Raw genomic sequence first — 19,739 nt, forward strand, 5'->3', positions numbered from 1 at the left:
TCGAGCTTTGTTAAACTGGATGACAGAATAATGTGAAATATTTTTTGGAGAGAATCATAAAAAACAACTCATTTTCAGAGCAGCTGATAAGTAAACCTGACAGCTCACTGTTGGGAAACATACTTTCCAAGAGCTGAAGAGAAAGAGTCCGTGTGTGTTGTGTGACACTTTACTGTACGAGACACGTGTTTCTATAGAAAGGAATTCACTTTCTTGCTGGAATTAAAGTATTTTCCTTTCTTTGAACGACCTTCAGTGCAGACATATTCACAGAAATCCTGAAAAGCTCCATTGTGAGCATATCCAGCCATTAAATCCTGGCGGAGAAAACCAAGGTTGGCTGAGCTCGATGTGCCAACAACAATTCAGCACAGAACCAGGAAACGCGTCCAAAGCTTAATTCCACCCCGAGAATAGGCAACTGAGACAGAATGGCACACTGTCGGGCCAAACACAGCTCGGGCTGATCACATGAGACCGACAGAGACGATGTTAGACACTATAAAATGAGAAACAAAGGAAATGTTAAAGAGAAGAAAGCCCCACAAAAGCCTGTTCTCCATTAAACTATCAAACAGCCCTGGCTGAGTCTTATCTATGTCACTAAACGTTGAGATTCCTTCGGCATCTTGTTGCCAGATGAGCCAAATAAACGTTTCTTCGGGAACAGCAGGACTGGAAAAGGCTCCAATGAATAAGAGCGTACATGAAGGAAGACGCTGTGCTCGTGCCTTCAATCGATTGCTTCGTCATTTGTTTGTCTATCAGGTGTTTTTACAGGTCATTCTAAATGCATCAGAAGGAAACACCATCAAGTTCAAACTGTGGTCGTGTATCAGCTATTCGAAATCAAGCTTCAATCTCTGGAGCTAAAAAATGAAGCTTACGCTGAAGTGCCAGAAACTGCAGTTCCTCAAAATGGCCACTTGAGGCTCCAAAAGCAAATCAATCCTCATTGATGTCTATGTTAAAATGCCATGTCTTTATAGCTAATGTCACAGGTGGGTGTGGTCTCAGGTTGCTAGCTGTCTGCACAGAAGATCCACCTCTTTGACCATTTTTAGATTAGCGGAGAGTAAAGGCCTTTACACAATCGGGGGAGTTTTTTTTTTTTCTTCATGCAATCATTTCACATCAACATATTTTTTTTAACTGTTGTTTTTGTCACGAGTTTCCACACAGAACAAGAAAATTACGAGACTTCTTTTTTGGAACAAGGCAGATTTTTCGGAGCTTTCGCACCACGAATAAAGACGTCAACCGACCAAGTTGTGCAGAACGTGATGAGCTGAGACTATTTATACAACAACAACACAGAGGCGTCATTGTTTAAATCAAGACGGTAAAACTTTATTACTCCTTTCAACCTCGACAAAGGCAACGCAGACTAGATCCACTGCTTTTGGTCTTAACTTTCACAATATTAGCAGGCGAGTATTTAACACGTTTGTGTGCTTTATTCGTCATGACCCAGAATACATTACATTTGGATTCATGATTCATTTTAGTCAGTGGTTTAACAAATATTTACAGCCCAGTGTATTGTTTTGGTCATGTTATATTTAGTGTTGTTAGAGAGAACTCCTGATTTATTTAAATGTTCTTGTGTAGAGTTCAGTCCGTTGGATAATGTGTGCATGAACGTGGAGTTATCTAATTTATTAGCGTGTTTGTTTCGTTCACCAGCGCTGCACCGCGTCGCTCGTTGGACATCGCCTCAGACAGCAGGAGAAACCTGAACCTCTCGGCCTCTTTTATTGTTCTTCTCGGTGCACTTACGTGCAGCAGCAGCCATAAAACAAATCACATCTTCAGTCCCGCGCTATAAACAGCTTGAGCTGCTGACCCATTTCAGCCTGATGTGCAGAAGTGGCAACTGAGGTCTCGACCACGATCAAAGTCCTCGACAATGCAAAAAAAAAGGTGCAGGGGCCAACGATGATTTAGTCCTGTTACGGGAAGATGACTTTGCATTCTAGGTGCAGAGGGTTACTCGGAGGCTAAGTGATGCAGCTGGAAGTCATTCTACACGGACGGGGCACTTTTATTTATGCGCTCTAAGACGAGGAAAGTCCTGGTAGCTTTATTTGTGGCTCTTTAGGAGGAGTGGAGGTCTGTGTGCTCCAGAGAGGTTTGGTAGACACCCAGGTCCATAATGCATCAGAAACACTTATAATCTGCTTATAGCACTCAATAACTACAGTTTATAAGCTCTCATAAACATCCATAATGCTTTATAAGAAGAATAATAACACATTATACAGCATTTTATCATGACTTATAAGGTAAAGTATCATAATACTTCACAATTGCTGGTCAATCACTGACTGAGTCAATTTCAATTTCAAGCTCAATATCACAACTTTGCCTCAGAGAGCTTTACAGTCTGTTTAGGAAACGACATCTTCTGTCCTTGGACACTTGCATCAGAAAGTTTATGTTTAAATATGCAAATGAGGAATTCCTTGAGTCTGAAAGAAGAGATGATATGAAAGCCAAACGCTGATCAGCGCATGAAAAACAATGTTTTTGCCTTAAGATTAAAAAAAGAAAAGCAGAGCTGATGCTGTAAAATATGAATACTGTGATATTAAACTCTCCCTGATCTCACGGCTTGAAATGATGAATGCAATTGATTGTCGGGGTCATCTCTGCAGGCTGCGCCACAGGAAGACAGGCCCCTCAACACATCTCATGTACACTGCAGTATCGGTGCACACAATATATATACACACACATATACACAAACCTGACACACACACATGTATATGAACATATAAACGCACTTTTTGGAGACGATGAAACCGAAGCTGTCTAACTAATTCCCTGCTAAGAGCAAAAACACCCAAGATAAACACTGGACTCTGCAAAACCACACACACACACACACACACACACACACACACACACACACGCACACACACACACACGCAGTGCTGTGAGAAACCTGACGGGTCACACTCGGGCTCTGAGAAATGGATTATTTTCTCTGTCTCTCTCTGGATGATCTTATCCCGTTGAGATGAAAAGAAGCCAAGTGGAGTCCAGTGTGTGTGTGTGTGTGTGTGTGTGTGTATGAGCGTGCAGTATATATTTTCTCCAAAGATCTGCATAAATCCACCAGAGTGCAGAACGTGTTTTTCAGGCGCGAGTGGAAAAATTCTGTGCTCTCCTAGTGAGTGAGTGGGCACTGACAGAGCAGATAGGTATTAATGCTAAGTGTGTGTGTGGGGTATGTGGCGGGGGGGGGGGGGGGGGGGGGTTTAGCTGGGTCTCATATGATGGATTTGAGAGCTCTGCCGGTGGTGCTGGTGGGCAGGATGGGAACTCTGCTGGGAGCTCAGGGGGGCTTCGTGGAGTCTGGTCCTGTGCCAGTTTGGTATAAAGGTTCAGTGTGTGAGCAGTCTCTTCTAGCTCGTCTCCTATTCCCTCTCTCTCTCTCTCTCTCTCAAGGAAAGACCTTAAAGGGACAGTTCAACCAAAGAACTAACAATAAATACATGTTCTTCCTCTTACCTGTAGTGCTAGTTATCGCTGTCATACAAGTGAGTGAGTGAGTGAGTGTGCACCTCTACGTCTGTCCACGCCTAATCTCACATTCTGCAGCAGCAAGCTGCATGGTATTTTTGGGGCGACCAGTTAGCGTTTTGGCGGGCGTGGCTCGGTAGAAAGAAAGTAGTTCCTGCATGAAACTGCTCACAACGAGGTCTGTGGATTATCTTCAGCAACCGGGTCATGATTTCTGTAAAGACACATCTAGTTCCACTATACCGGAGAGAAGATCTCTCTAAACACTCGGCAACTCACACCAAAACAGTGTAGATTGCTTTAATAGCTCTGCAGGTAAGAGGACATACTGTATATGGATTTTGGGATGAAGTGAGCAGCCTCTTCATACTTCAACTGTGTCTCTCGATGTCTTTGTTCCTTCTCTTTTCTGCAGCTTGTTGTGATGCATTCGTCTAAATAAATCCACCATGTAGCTGCCATCCAGACGTCTGTTTAGCACGAATGTGTGAAAGGAAACCGCCATGTGTACGCAGCGTGTGTGGTGTGTGTGTGTGTGGTGTGTATGTGTGGTGTGTGTGACTTCAAACATATTACAACCTGCTCGTTACGAGAGACGAAACCTCCTCTACCTCACAGATTATAGACGCTCAGGGACCACACCGCCCCTCCCTTCTAACCCCCTCCCTCTCTGCCAGATGCTAACCTGTATATTAGCCCTGTGTGTGTGTGTGTGTGTGTGTGCGTGTAGTACACCCATTACCTATGTGAGTCAAGAGGTCAGCAGAAAAGGTGAACGTGCACGAGGCCCCCGTACACTTGTGCATGTAATGACTTTATTTTTGCGTGCCTGCACATATTTTTATCCCTTCGCTTCATTAACGAACAACAAAAGTTTTCCAAGAGCGGCGTGTGTGTGTGTGTGTGTGTGTGTGTGTGTGTGTGTCACAGAGCCAACATGTGGTTCAGATTTCCTCTGTGGCCACATGGACAAATACACTGCAGAGACGGTGGCGGTGAGTAGGGGGCGCTATGGTTCTGTCTGAGAATAATGACTTTTATGATGATTTTATTTGATGGGAAACAAGTTGTGATTGTTGTTATTAGTTCATTTTTCTATTATCATCATGTGTATTATTATTATTATTATAGCTGTTGTGTTTTATTGTTGTTGCTTTCGTCTCTCTCTCTCTTCTGTATCTCCCCCCCTCTCTCCCTCCATTGCCCCCCCTCTCTCTCAATTTCTCCTCCTCACTTCACTTTCGACATCTTTCTACCCCTCTCTCTCTCTCTCCTTCTCTCACTTCCCCGATGTCTGCCCCCCTACCCCCCTCTCTCCCTCCATTGCTCCTTTCCCCCTCTCCATCTCTCCCCCTATGTCTATCTGGCCTCCCCTCCCTCTCTCCCTCTCCCTCCATCCATCCGTCTCCGTCTTGCCCTCCCTCCCTCCCTCCCTCTTCCTCTCCATCTCCATCCACCCCCCCCCTCTCTCTCTGCATATATAAATAAAACTGATAAACGTCCACCTTGTTCCACGACCATCATTGAACTCTTACCCATGCTCATCTTGATGGGCAGCTTCTCCTTGCTAGCTGCCTCCACCAGCTGCCGTTGGACCTCCATCACCCCCTCTTTGTGCTTACTGGTCAGCATGTTCTCCCACAGCGACTGAGCTGCTGGTGACCTGCGGGAGGAAAACAGTCAAACAGGTCAGTTAGTCACGAGGAGAACAAGATGTTCGTCTGACTCCCAGCAACAACACTAAAGAGACAACATGGACGTGATTGAGTGCTCGTCTCAGCGATTAGAGAGGCTGCTGATCTGGGAGGGGGGTGGGGGGGGGGGGGCATTTAGCAGGAATGTTCTCGATCCACCTTAAACGTCTCGTTTGCCAACATTCCTCTGGACCAATCAGTGCCGTCCTCACGACGGAGTCTCGGGGTCCCCGGTCTCATTATGCGCCAACGTTATGAAACACACATCTCTACCGGGACACCAAGGACGAGGAGTGTGTGTGTGTGTGTGTGTGTGTGTGTGTGTGTGTGTGTGTGTGTGTGTGTGTGTGTGTGTGTGTGTGTGTGTGTGTGAGAGGCCACGAAGTCTTTCCATGAGAGACACTTTGTCTTATAAAATCTTGTATTTGAATTCATATTTCACATTTGCTCTCCTCTCAGATTTCTCCTCTCTGCCACTTTGCAGGCTGGATAAAAAGGAGGCATCAAACGTCTCACGTCTCTGTGCTTCTGACAGAAAGTGTGACAAGCCGACATGATCTCCTCCGTTCTCTCAGGACGACCAGAAGACTGTAGAGAACGAGACAAAGAGAGAGAAAAGGGGGAGGCTAAGGGAGGGAGCTGACAAATCCACTCTGTTTTTCTTTTCTTTCTTTTTTAAACTTTTTTTTTCTTTTTCTTCTCCTTTTCTAACTGCCATGTGTTTAATATCAGATGTAATCTGTTCCAGACCTCGGGGCTGGATTGGGGAGAGGAGGAGAGGGGCTCTGGCACTGGGACGCCCGCCATCTTCACACCAGAACCAGACACACAGACCGGGACAAGAGTCCAACGAAAAACACAAGAAACATGAACAGAAAGGAGGAATCTTAGAACTGTTTTTAGAACCATTTATACAAACGTTACTCAGCGCGTTACCTTGAAGTCTTGAAAAGTCTTGACGAATCGAAGTAAATAGAGCTGAAAGTTTAACAACAGCAAAACTTTATAAACACTCTGTTCACTCTCACACATCTTACTGTTAGTAAGCAGTGGAGGAAGTGTTTGAATAGTAATGTTTGAGTGAAGATGCATGTGTTTGTATCAGAGCTCTTGAACTCAGTTCTTCAAGACTTCTCTGTTTTTTTGATCCTCTTTTCTCCGTCTTAAAGCACGAGAGAACGTTCTCATGAATTCAAAGGAAACTAAATGTGAGTAATTCATACACTAATGATCATTGTGTGGGTGAAGTAAGATCGTGGACACGTAGTGCAGCGTTATCACTGTGACGCAGTTAGTTGTAGAAAACACTTGGTGGAGCATCGGAACTACGAGGATTGCGCAAAACCGTGAAGTCCTGCATACTTGTCGTGGTTGAAATACCGACGGTGTGACTTGACCATGCAGGCCATATGTGAGCAGCGAGTACACATGCATCTGTGTGTATGTCTGCACACGAACGCCCTGCATCCGTGTGTGTGTGTGTGTTGTTGGACGACAGAGTGGATGGAATATGGTTCTAATTTGGCTCTCTGCCCACCCAACCCCCCCTGAGCTGGGCCTAGGGGTGAGGGGTGAGGTTTATACTGGCAGGGTGTGAGACAGGCTCCATAACCAGTCGGGGGACGTTGTTGAGTAACTACTATGTCAAAGGGGGGGGGGGGGGGGGGGCGGTCTCTGCAGGACACAAACTGCAGGGGGCAGTGTTGCTCTTAACGTCCTCTCTGTTTGGTGAAGTGAGGGGCACTAAACTGAACTCCACTACATGTGTAACGTGTGCTGCAATGTGAGCACCACGGGAACAAGCAGACTCGTGTGCTCATTAACCCTCTGGACCACAGAGTCCTCCCGTCACATTTCACTCTCTGTGGTCTGGATTTTCTCTCTGCTCCTCCATGGAAACAGGACCATCATGGGTAGAATTAGAAACTCAAACATGTCTTTTGTTCAATACAAAACATTTAAATTGAAGGAAAATTGAGGTTCTACGTGATATAAACATTGAGCCACAGCCTCTACTTCCAGCCTGCCCTCTCTGCTCTGTGTTCACTTCCTGCAGTTCAGTCAAAGTTTCTCTGATTTGTTGTCACATGACTGTTGGTCTCAGATGAATCAATCATGGCTTCATAGTTGCGTTGAGGAGCTCAGAATTAAATGTTTTTTTACAGAATCTGGTGAAAGCAAACGCTTTATTCAGGGCGAGATTTTAAATGAGACATGTTGAATTAAGTGGTTTTGATGAAATATCACAATTTGTAGCTTTGTTTTGGCTGCTTCTACTGATGAAAGCGTTCGCTGCACATGATGTGTTCAAAGACCGTCGGAAAGATGAAAATCTGACGATAAAGTTTTTTTTACATTTTCTTGTGGTGATAAACGATGTAGTTTTGGCGATCGTTTAAAGAAAACATGCTTTTCAATCTTGCGGGTGGGTTTTAGGGTTCAGACGGTTAAACCTGGTGTCCGAGTCATTAATGAGTGTGTGTGTGTCCGTGTGAGAGTGTGCGCGCGTGGGGGGGGGAATAGTATTCCTGGAAGTGCATGATGCGGCAGAAAAGAATGGCTTTAACTGATCTGACTCATGATTTCGTTAATGTACTCCCCATCCTGTTGTGTTTCAGTGCTTTTTTTTTTTCTTACTCACTTCAACAAGAACCACGAAATGTAGTATTCATGACGTGACTCAGAAGTGAGTCACACTACTGAACATGCATATGATTGATGACGCCTCCTGGACGGAGGCGTCTTTAAAGGGTCAGTTCACTTTAATTCACTGACCTCTAGTTTGTTATAAGAGGTTCTACCAGGAACCCAAAGAATCGTCCTATGGGGACCCGGCTAAGTACCCCACAGTGTAGGGTTCTAGTTAGCACCTTTATTTATTAGAGTGCACAAACTACAGTAATGTAAGTCCAGCATTGCTGATGATTGAGATAATATGTGAGTTCTTTCAAACGGGTCCAACTGGAACAGATTCAGCCCAAAATCAGCCCCAATTCCAAAGTGAGCTCATTTATGAAGCGTGTTTAATGAGTTGGTTTCCTGTAAACATCCTCATGTACACACACGAGAGAGAGAGAGAGAGAGAGAGAGAGAGAGAGAGAGAGAGAGAGAGAGAGAGGGGGAGAGAGAGGGGGAGAGAGGGAGAGAGAGAGAGAGAGATGGACCGAAACCAGACGTGGCCTTGAGTGTCTGTGTGTTCTGGCAAGAGGGACGAATGACCCGGTGGATTTATATAGAAGGAAAGGTTCTGCAGGAAGTGAGCAGAGGACGGGAGATACACACGAAATAATCTAAACACACCAACGCAGACGCACCAGGAGCTCTACAACACGTATATATATTTGTACTAAACTAAAGAAGAATAGTAAAATAAACTGTTAATACTCTTTGCAATCACAAGTTATGTTTTAGTATTATATGAATGCTTTTACAGAGGGATTGTACTATTTAACCAACACTAGAGGTGTGTTTAGTAAACCTATATGTACCATTTATACGGTAGGATTATTAACTTAAATAAGCAGATGTAAAAATAAATGCGCACATGAAATAATGTCAATTATCCCCAAAAAAGGCCGATAGAACGGTTTGAAACGTTCTTCTGCAGTGGAGAGAGAATATAAATGTGGGAGACGGTGAGCAATGAAAGGAGTCTCATGTGCCTCCACTAGTTTAGCATTTCAAATGAAAACAGTCGGGGTTTATCATCTTCCTGAATAAATGCACGCACACTCTTTTTATATTTTATTTTAGGAAGTGTGTTCTGCGGTGAGCAGACGACAGCGTAGGTCGTGTTATCTCTCGTCTTGATGGGAACACGGAGTACAAGCTGCTCAGGTGGAAGTAATCTCCGTGATTGATGTGCTGTGGGTTTCAGGACGAGAAGCCTTCCACACCGGGGGAGAAGAAACAGGATGAGGGGGACACGTCGGCTCTCTGCACCTCCAGATATGGCTAAATCCCTGCATCGCCTTTCAATAACCATCAGGCCCGACAGATAGGAACTGTGTTTTAATCTGTGGTGAAGCGATCGCTGACCTTTAGGCTAGTCTTTGATAAGAATCAGTGCGATGAATCATCACATGAAAGCAAACAAACCGGGTTGTTTTGACACAGACGCATTTGGCTCAAAGGGAGAATTGGTTCTTCTTTGAAATTGTGATTATTTTTGTCACAAATTGGTTGTGACTTAAATATACGGAAGCGCTGAGAGATAAGAAAGAAGATCTAAATAGTTTTCTCTCCGGTGTTTATGACTTGAGAACAAGTGGAACTGGGTTTTTCCAGGATAATCTTTCTTGTTGTAATACTCATGTTGGCCACAAGAGGTGCACCACTTGTTCTAAAGAGGACTACAAGCGTTCATAGTTTCTTCCAGGTGATTCTTTAACCCTCCAAACACAAAGTACATTTATTAAGTGTTGGCAAGTTATGTATCTTAATGTCATGTCTTTCTTTGGGCAAGAAATTTATTTTAATCTACGTTAATCTGTCAAAAACAGGGATGATCTATCTCCTAATTAGAACATAATGGGTGGTGGTGAACTTCAGCCTCTTGTGGCTGAAATAAGTATTACAACAACAAACAGTTAGGGGAATGATCCTGACCAAAATAATTTAAAACTCGTCACGTTTTCCCCCCTCAGGGCTTCCGTACTTGGCTGCCATTTCCATCAAGTGCAAAGTTTTATTATGGAGAAGAAAAAGCTCATTTATGTTGGCTAGATTACCTCTTCTTCCTCTGTGTTTGTGTGTCTATATACATATACATATATATTGTATAGAGCACCGCAATTCATTTCCCACAGACTAACATTCATCATCAGCTGCAGGTTTAACCATGTTGAGAGTAGAATAGTGAAGCAGTTACTGTAAGAATTACGTTTTCTTCAAGACACAACGTAATGAGCCCGATGTTTGTGCAGAATCAATATCCTGTGTCTCTGCTCAACGGAGCTGCTGCTCCTGTTCAAACAACCCTTTTAATCCTCATCACATACTCAATAGGCCGGCCTGTACGATAGTGTAAGTCATGTTTTTTTAGCCTATAAATCACACAAAAGACTTACTTTTAGTGAGTAGAATATAGCAAAACAATCTCAACCCCATGAGGAACGACCATAGAATGAAAATGGACAGTTTTATTTATCCTCTGTGGGGTAAAAACAGGGCTAGCTGTCCTCAGCTGTCTGTCATTTCCACTCCTTCTATCTCAGCTGTTTTTGTGACGACCCCCCCCCCCCCCCCCATACAGCCTGCACTCAAAGAAGCGTGCATTGGCTTTTTATTTCCCAGTTGGGACAGAAATAGGTGGTTTCCCTCCTTCCTGGTGGTACGCATGCAAAGATCTGCTTGGCAGCTTGCTAGTGTGCTTTTTCTCATGGCAGGGTGCGGTCGGGTTTACACTCAGACTGGCTCGAGCTCAAGCAGACCCAGGAGCACCTCGGCCACCCGTACACTCGGCGCTGCCCACAGGAGCAGCACACTCCCAACACAGGATCAAGGTTGAGGTGCGGCCAGATGACGGAGGGGGGTGCAGGGTTCAGTCTGGAGACCGAGGGGAAACTTGATGCCCTCTGCCAACGAGGTTCATGTGTCCTCCCTCAGGATCATAAGGGCCGTGCAGGTCTAAGCACAGCAATCACACGGACCGGGACTGGAAGGTACCCGACCACAAAAACACTCAAAACAACCGTCCACCACCACTTTCACTCAGCGTCCTTCTATATGCAGAAAAATGTGCATCCTGGCACAAAAGAACGCCATATAGTACAAGAGTGGAGGAAGAAAAAACAGGCAAAAATATATCTGTGTGTGTGTGTGTGTGTGTGTGTGTGCGCACGCACACACCCACACAAAGTATACTTTGTCCGAGGCAGGATTACTAAAACCACAGACTGACGGATCAGGAAAATTCACACCAGGTTATGAAAGACAATACGACAGTAATTGCAAAGCAAGTGTGGGGTCTCACGAGCAGAGCTAGAACCAACAACCACCCACAGAATGTTTAAGACACGCTAATCTATAAAAATATCCTGGAATCACTGAAGGAAATATCACACACGACAAATAAAGGTCCGAATTACGTCCGCACCTGATGTTTAAAAGGCTCGAGTTGGTCCACACAACAAAACACACAGCGGTCTCAAGCTAAATATAGCTCATCATAGGTGTATAAACATCCAGTGGGAGGAGAACTCGTTGTGTAGACAATGAAACCACACGGAGCCAGTCGGGCTCTGCAGAGCTCCCATCATGCAAAGAACAAAATCCACTTTAGAGATGGGCGTATTTAATTTTTTGTAGAATTAAGAGAGATTAATGCTTAAGAGCAGCACAACTCTAAAAACATCAGCATTAGCAGAGCCCCCCCGGTCTTGAACACATTAGAGAGACTGACATGAACTCTGCTGTGCACTTAAAGGCAGTTAAATAAAGTGGGAACTCTCGGCTTCTTCAATCTCCAAAAAACATCTGTGATAAAGCCTCAACTGGGCCATCTGCTCAGAGATAGCAGAGGCAATAACACTCCTGTGGATCCGACACAGCCACCGCCGAACTACTGATTGCTTTCAGCCACACTTCTTCTTCGTCTGTTTTCTGTCGGAGTACCTGCTAGAAGGTGTAAACACTATCGGAGTGGGTCATCTAAATACTGCCAGAGGTTTGGCTGAGACTCGTGTTTGGTGGAAAGATCTGGGACAACGATTGCAAACAGTAGGCTAGTCACAATAATTATCGACTTATATGGATCTTTTTATTACTTTATTGACTTATCATGGGATGGAAATTACCTAATTTTTACATTAACGACTTATCGTAGGATATATGGACATGACCTTGAAAATGTTTACATTATCGACCATCGTACAATGGATGTAAATGGATGGCGTTGATATTTTTTGCGTTATCGACTTATTGAAGGATATATGGACATGACCAAATTAATTTTTACATTATTGACTTATCGTACTATATGTGGACATGCTCTCGATCATTTGTACGTTTTAAACTTATCCTACGATATAGACATAGCCTTGATCATTTTTACGATAAAGACTTATCGTATGATATATGGACATGCTCTCGATCATTTTTACGTTAAAGACTTATCGTACGATATATGGACATGCTCTCGATCATTTTTACGTTAAAGACTTATCGTACGATATATAGACATAGCTTCGATCATTTTTATGATAAAGACTTATCGTATGATATACGGACATGACGGAGATCATTTTTACATTATCGACTCTTTCACAAATCCTTTTTGCTAACCTTAATATTGCCCGTTGTGTTTGTTTACAAAATAATATCGCCAACATTTTAGCTAACATAATGTCAGTATAAACAGCAGGGTTTTCACTGTAAGACTTGTGCATTGTGCAGACATTGAATATTCTTCAGAGTTAATAGTTCATTGCCCTTTAAAAAGGGTGTACATGCGTTATTATTACATTTTCATTATATCAGTGGCAAAAATCTGGACTTAAAATCGCAATTATTTCTATTAAAAAGTATCATCCAATCAAAGTAGTTATCGTGACCTCAACCTCTGCTCCATCATCATACTCTTAACTCTTTCTTATGGACGATGTGAGAGGCTGAGCTTGTTGCTGCAGCATCGAGCACACAATACGAAACATTTCATCCGGCCACAGAGACAACGCAGCTGTGGTTGATCTTCAGAACGGTGACGGTGACATGCATTTGTGGGTGTATTTTAGGGATCTGGTTGACGTGCCCCAGACTTCAGGCATCCGAGGGTCGGTGCAACCTGCCCCCCCCCGCTCTGTGCTCACATTATCTGCTACAGCACACACTGTCTAAACAGCCCCGACTAGAGAGATCCAAGACTGGTTCCATTACAACAGAACCTCCGACCTAGCTGAGAACAGAACGCTGGATTTGTAAGCCTGTTCATGAACTCAACGCGGCCAGACATGCTGCATGACAGCTCCCGCCACAAAACTCTTCTTCTAAGTCAAAGGCTTTTCCTCCTGCAGCCACATGAAGGAGCAAAGTGAGAGTGGAACACATGATGGAGGACTAATCCCTGCCATGTTCAACAAGCCCTCACCGCAGGCGCCCAACACGTGCGTCTGCACAGCCAAGACCAGAGGCAGGAATCACTGAACCCACTGGCAGCTAATGCTGGTCATGTGGGGGGGGGGGGGGGGGGGGGGGGGCCTCTGGCTGGTGAGTGCGTGTTTGGCCAGGTGGGAAAAGTATGTCAATATATTGTGGTTGTGTCAGTGGGAGGGATGGGCTCCATTTTGAATTAATTCTCCTCCAAACAAACTACCTCAAAAGATTTGATGAGGACTTGTTGAAGTCATGAGAACCCCAGATAAATATTCCATGGGGAGGTGAAAATATTAAACTCTTTTTTTATTTGAATGATGTGTTAATAACCGTGCGGTCCGAGACCCCCTGATTGAGACTTCAGACCCCCTGAAAGCCTCAATAGCTAAATTAGACGGCCTCTAAAATCATAAGACAATTATTTATCTCTTGCATTTGTCACTAAAATGTCTTTTAAAAGCTTACTATTTGCCCAGCAGCTTTTATTATGCAAAGTGCAAAACATTTATTCGCAAGTGGCCGTTTGAGGAACTTCAGGTTTTGGCACTTCCTGTTTGGCTTCATTTCACAGCAGCGGAGGTTGTCGCTTGCTGTGTATGTACAGTTTATATGTATTTATGTGCATAGGTATATGCATGTTTATGTATACTGAATGCATACGTTTCATTATTTACCTCCTGAAATAGTCCGTAATATTGCTTATGTTGTAAATTTCCTCACCTTAGAAAGAACTTTGTGCTTATGGCTTAAAAAGTGCCCCAATAAATAAAAAACATTATTATTATTAATTATAATTATTGTTCATTATTATTATTATTATTATTATTTGTGCACTAAAACTTAGAGTGAAACATGCACATAAAATGGAAGCTATGTCTCTAGAGGTAATGGATGGATTAATGAATAAGAGAAACCAAACATGAGGTCCTGTGCTATAAACTAAGTGTGTTTGATTGTGACTCAGGTCATCAGAGACACTCACTGGGTCTGAGCGAGGCAGCCGGGGGCCACGGTGGTCTGGGAGTGAGGGGTTCGCTGCAGGCTCGTGAGCTCCAGCATGTCCACCTGGACGTCCGTCACATGACCAGGTAAAGGTTTGAGCACAGTCAGAATCTTCTCCACCAGGTTGTCGCCATGATGACCAACAGCTCCTGAGAAAACAAAGACTTCTATTCAGTATGTGGTGTGACGAGACGTTTAAAACAAGACCGGGCATTCCAATTAACCCTAAAGACATTATCGCTAAATTAAAATGTAATAATAAATATTACACATAGATATCTTAAATTGTATCAGAATGTTCTTGTAATTTATAAATGATTTGATGCAATGTGGTCCAAACAGGGAGGGGGGGTTACCTGTAAGATCCATTGTTCGGTCCACAAAGATGATGGATGCTTTATTCTGGGCTGTCTTCCTCCTGTTCTTCGCTTGAGGGTGACTGGCCAGTTCGCCCGCTATGATGCGGCTCATTGGACCCACAGCGAAGCTCTCCTCCCTGGTGTTCGTCGCCTCGAACAGCGAACTCAGCGCCGAAGCCAAGGATTTGATCTCCAACTGCAGCTCCACGGGGAGCGCGTGCACGTCTACGTCGACCAGGCTGCCGAACTTCTTCTTCTCCGGTCGTTTCGCGTTGATGACCTCCAGGTCAGGTGCGAGCAAAGGGAACAGGTGCGCGAAGGCCGGCGCGAGGAGGAGCTGCTGGTGCGACACCGGGGCGAACACCAACGGCGCATGCGCGACCTCCGCCGTGTAGTTCATGTTGCCCATCCACTCGCACAGCTTCTCCTCGAACTGCTCGAACACGGGGCTGCCGTCCGGTTCCGCGGCGACGCCGTTGGCGAACAGGTGCACGGAGTGAGAGACGGCGGTGAAGACGACGCAGTACCGGAAGTGACTGAGCGACACGATGTCTTTGATGGTGTCCACCGTGCGACCCTTCAGCAAAGTGCTCACCACGAACACGGCCTTCGGTTCGTTCTCCCCGCACGCTTCGAAGCTGGAGAACTCCTTTAAGTTCCGGGCTCCAGCTTCCAGTAAGCGGGCGGCGCCTCCGCACCAGTGCAGAGCCTCCGCGCACCGGTCGTCCATGAAAACAACGGCTTTCTTCACCTTCGACAGCACTACTTTCTCCCACACGTTGACCGGAAAGAGCGTGAAGTCCTCCGCGCTCGACATTTTTTTGAATTTGAATTGTCAGCCCGTCTAAAGACGCATCAGAGCTGACAGCTAAAAGGAAGACAGCTGGCAAAACAAACGCACGAGTCCCCTGCAGGTGACGTGGCAAACGCGCGTCGCAGCATAAATACGTCACGTAAAGCGCTGACTCGTTGCTATGGCGAATATAACCAGCAATCAGAGAACGACTCGCTGGAAGCGTTAATGGAGTTATATACGAACTCAATATTAATACAGAGCCTTTATTATTCACTGACATCACCAGCAACGACATGTTCATGACTGAAAATAAAAAAATATAAAAACGGAAAATATGTCTTTTGATGTTGATATTTGTATTTAATATTATTACAGAGCCTTTATTATTCACTGACGACATTTTAAAGGCTGAAAATAAAAAAATATATATTTTAAAAACAGAAAATATGTCTTCTGATATCAGCAGTTGATTACAGTTGGTGGTCCCTTGTCTCCATAGAAACTTCTTGAACTGTCAATTTAACTGATCCTAATGGAGAGAAGCCCGCCGGCTAATTATTATGAATTTTATTTTTATTAATTCTGGTGTGTTTTTTGTTTAAAAACACCTTTTCTATATTCAAATGTGTTCATCGGAGTCTGACTCTGAAGTTTCCTTCGAAGAGGACGAGGAGGGAAAATTATATCAGTGTAAGTTTAAACAAACATGCATTTAGGCATAAACTATATTGTGATTAACCAGTGGTGGAGGAAGTAGACACATCCTTAATTAAAGTCAACTTAAATTAAGTAAAAGTAGAAATACCTCACTTTAAAGAATACTCCATTACAAGGGAAAGCTCAAAATGTTACTCAAGGAAGTTCTTTCAAAGTGTTATATTATCACAGAATATAATATATTATTATGTTTTTTTTATCATTAACAAGTAACTGACATGTAAGATTATTTTAAAGTTGTGATACTGCATGCTGGAGTAGATTTATACAAAGTAGCATTCAATTAGAAAAACTCAAATCAACACTGTACTTAGGTAGAGAACTTTATTACATCCCACCAATGATTTATTACAAAGATCATAACTGATAATAATGTTTGCAATACTTAAGTTAAAGGGTCAAATCAGGCCAATAACGTTTGGTTTATTTGGTGTGTGTGTGTGTGCGTGTGTTTCAGTGATTTTTGAACTGAACATCGTAGATAACAAGGAGGAAAATGCGGAGGTTCAAATCCCATCCAGGTGTGTGTACTCTGTGTGTACTCTGTGTGTACTCTGTGTGTAATGTGTACGCTGTATTTGTTACCAGTGTTGTAGAGTAAGGAGATACTTGTACTTTACTTGAGTATCTCCATTTTCTGCTACTTCATACTTCTAATTCACCACATAATAATGTACATATCAACTATCGCCCAATAATATACAATACTTTTTCTTTTGGTACTTTAATTACATTTTGATGTTAATTCTTCTGTATTTTTACTTAAGTAAAAGTGGAACACATGACTTTACTTATAAGTATTTCTATATAATATTATATTTAATATTTTTTACTTATTTGTATTGCTTTTCCTGTATCTATAAATGCTGCTGCAGCGAAAGAAATGTCCCGTTGCGGGATAAATAAAGTAAATATCCATCTATCTATCTATCTGCCTTCTACACTGTTGATACTTTTACTTAAGTTAAAGATCTGAGTACTCACCACTGATCCATGATGGTTCTTTAACTTTTCATATTTAAAAGTAATATTACAGGCGCGACGCTGCATTTGAATACAATATGTTCTAGAAAATATAGATATGATACTGTATATTTGAGACTGTTGTGTTTTATATGGTGCTCATTGGATTCTTCAATGCCTCTCTTACTGTGTTGTGAGGATTCAGAGGTTTAAAACAGGTTAGACACCTTCATAGGACAGAGCCAACACAACCCTCAGACATGAGAATACGCTTTTCAAGTGATGTGTATGTGTGAGCTGATGGGAGACGGTGTCTGTGCTCTGCATTCACCAGCTTCAGAGTAAATGTGGCGTAAAAACCTGACAATTACAGTAAGTCACCGTAAACCAAAGCTTCAACAATAGTCTTGTTTTTGTGTTTGTGTGAGTTTGTTGTTGTTTTTTGCATTTGTGACTTAAAGCCCAGAAGATTAGAATGAGCCACCTCGTTGTTTTTGTAAAGCTAAGATTATATAAAGACACGATTAGTCACCTCAATAAAGAGCAGTAACTGATGTGTGTTTTATAATGACGTCTGAATAATCTGTGGCCACTCAGCCTGATCTTAACTGATCTTAACAAGAAACATCTGATGAAGCACTGAGCTATGAATAGCTTCAGTCTCTTTATTATCGACACACAGCGGCTGTCAAATAAACAGCGTTTTTGATGTGCGAGTGGATCTTATTGTTATTACTATTGTTTCCATGTGTTCCTCTGGGTCTGTGGGGTAATGTGAAAGCAGCGACAGCTCTGATGAATGCACTGATTTATTTGCAGCATCTTAGAATTCAGCGGTTTGTTTTCCATCTTCTGAGAAAAACAACGTTGAATATTTTCAGCCTCTCATTGTGTTTGTTCGCCTGTTGGGTATAAATACGAATGTGCGTCATTTGTCAGGAACCCACTTCTGTCAAGATGTAGCTCTGAGATATTTATTCTTTGTGATGTATTGTAGTGTTGCATGGTGCCATTTAAGAAATGAGGTTATTAGAGCTCCACTCAGTGCTCACGTTAGTGTCACGATGATGGAGATGATCATGTCGGTAATGTTCTTGCAGCTCCAGGAACTCACCTGTGCAGGTCGATGCTGAGAGGAGAGAGGCAGTTGGTGAGTCAGTGCTCCATGCAGTCTGCTGCTATAAGGGTCTGGGTGTGACCCACAGCTGGATCAATCAGTCACAATAGGAATTTTAAAAAACGACACATAAATCAGCTTAAAAAAATAAATAAATGACTCAATAGAATTCTATGTGGATGACTACAGAATGAAACAATAACCCGTTCTGGAGCTCCCTGACGGGCCTCGATCCTGCTTCACCGCCAGTGGACGGAGCGGCGCTCCCTGTGACTTAATTATTATTGATATTATTATTGTTGTTGTTGTTATTGTTATTGGTAGCAGCGTTAGTGGCGGTTAAAGGTAGGAGTAGGATTAGTATTAATGCTCATTTTTAAATTTGATTTATGTGTTTTAGTTATTTATTTCTGCTTATTATTGTCATTATTGTTATCATTATTATAATATTATTATAATTTGTATAATAATAACAATAATAATATATATATATATTTGACTTTCCCAGCCATCCACCCTAGAGATTCCACCCCAGACTGGTTGTTTAGGACAAAAACACACACACACACACATGCACACACACACCAACATCAAATCAACATAACACACAACACACACAACATTTTTCTCTTGTTCTGTGTTATTGATTTCTGAGTCTGGCCTGTATTCAGTGTTTTGTTCTTTGTCTTGCAATAGAAATACAAATAAGGGAGAAAACGTCACAGAACACAAAACACAGACCACGGAGAGGAACCAGGAAGTCATCGGGTAAATAACTGAGCAGCATTCAGCCTCCAAAAACAAAGCAAAGGTCATCTTTATTTCTGTTAAAAAAGATGATTTTAGCCTCTTCATAAAACAACAAGTAGACGGTCACTAGTTGACCTCTTCACGACGACAATATGGCTTCATGACAGCACATCCTTCCTTTATCATCTAAAAGCGACGGACTAATAATCCTAAAGACCTCGGTGATTGTGAGCTTTGAATGCTGTCAAATGCTTCACAGTTAATGAGAAGACAAAGTTACTGGACATGGACACGCTGGACAACATCCAACGAAGCCCAGTGAAGAGGTGCCCGAAGGAGAAGCTGTGGAGGAAACCTGGTGAGATGTCGTCTTTGGTTATTCTTTCCATTCTTCTCCCTCGTGTGTTCAACTTGTCGCCGATTGTTTGTCACTATTTCTACTTTTAGGTGCCAAGATCTCAGATTACTTTAACTACGGTTTCAATGAAGAAAGCTGGAACGCCTACTGCAGGAAACAGGGGAGAGTCTGTGCAGCTAATAGGGTGAACAGTAACATCCCGGTAAGATGTCACTCGTGAATCACAGCAGATAGTATCGCTCTCGGTTTAAGTAGAGATGAATGACAGATGAGAAGGCAGAGGAGGAGTGTGATGCTGTTGTTGTTGTTGTTGTTGTTGTTGTTGTTGTTGTTCCGCTCAGGTCCAGAGGGGGCGCCCTACACA

At 43.1% G+C, this 19,739-nt stretch overlaps 1 protein-coding gene across 1 annotated transcript in view; it reads right to left on the reverse strand.

The window, feature by feature from the left end:
- Nucleotides 1-15,612, reverse strand: part of scfd2 (sec1 family domain containing 2) — an 89,238-nt gene extending 73,626 nt beyond the window's left edge. Inside the window, exons 1-3 of the mRNA XM_076087346.1 lie at nt 14,672-15,612; nt 14,296-14,464; nt 5,064-5,191 (exon numbers count right to left, since the gene is read on the reverse strand). Coding sequence (XP_075943461.1) covers nt 5,064-5,191; nt 14,296-14,464; nt 14,672-15,491 — 1,117 coding nt within the window. The 5' untranslated portion in view covers nt 15,492-15,612. The remainder of the gene's footprint in view (nt 1-5,063; nt 5,192-14,295; nt 14,465-14,671) is intronic.
- Nucleotides 15,613-19,739: the final 4,127 nt, after the last annotated feature.

The sequence above is a fragment of the Anarhichas minor genome, unplaced genomic scaffold (genome assembly GCF_050575085.1).
Source record: "Anarhichas minor isolate MPS153535 unplaced genomic scaffold, ASM5057508v1 ptg000010l, whole genome shotgun sequence".
Lineage (NCBI taxonomy): Eukaryota > Metazoa > Chordata > Actinopteri > Perciformes > Anarhichadidae > Anarhichas > Anarhichas minor.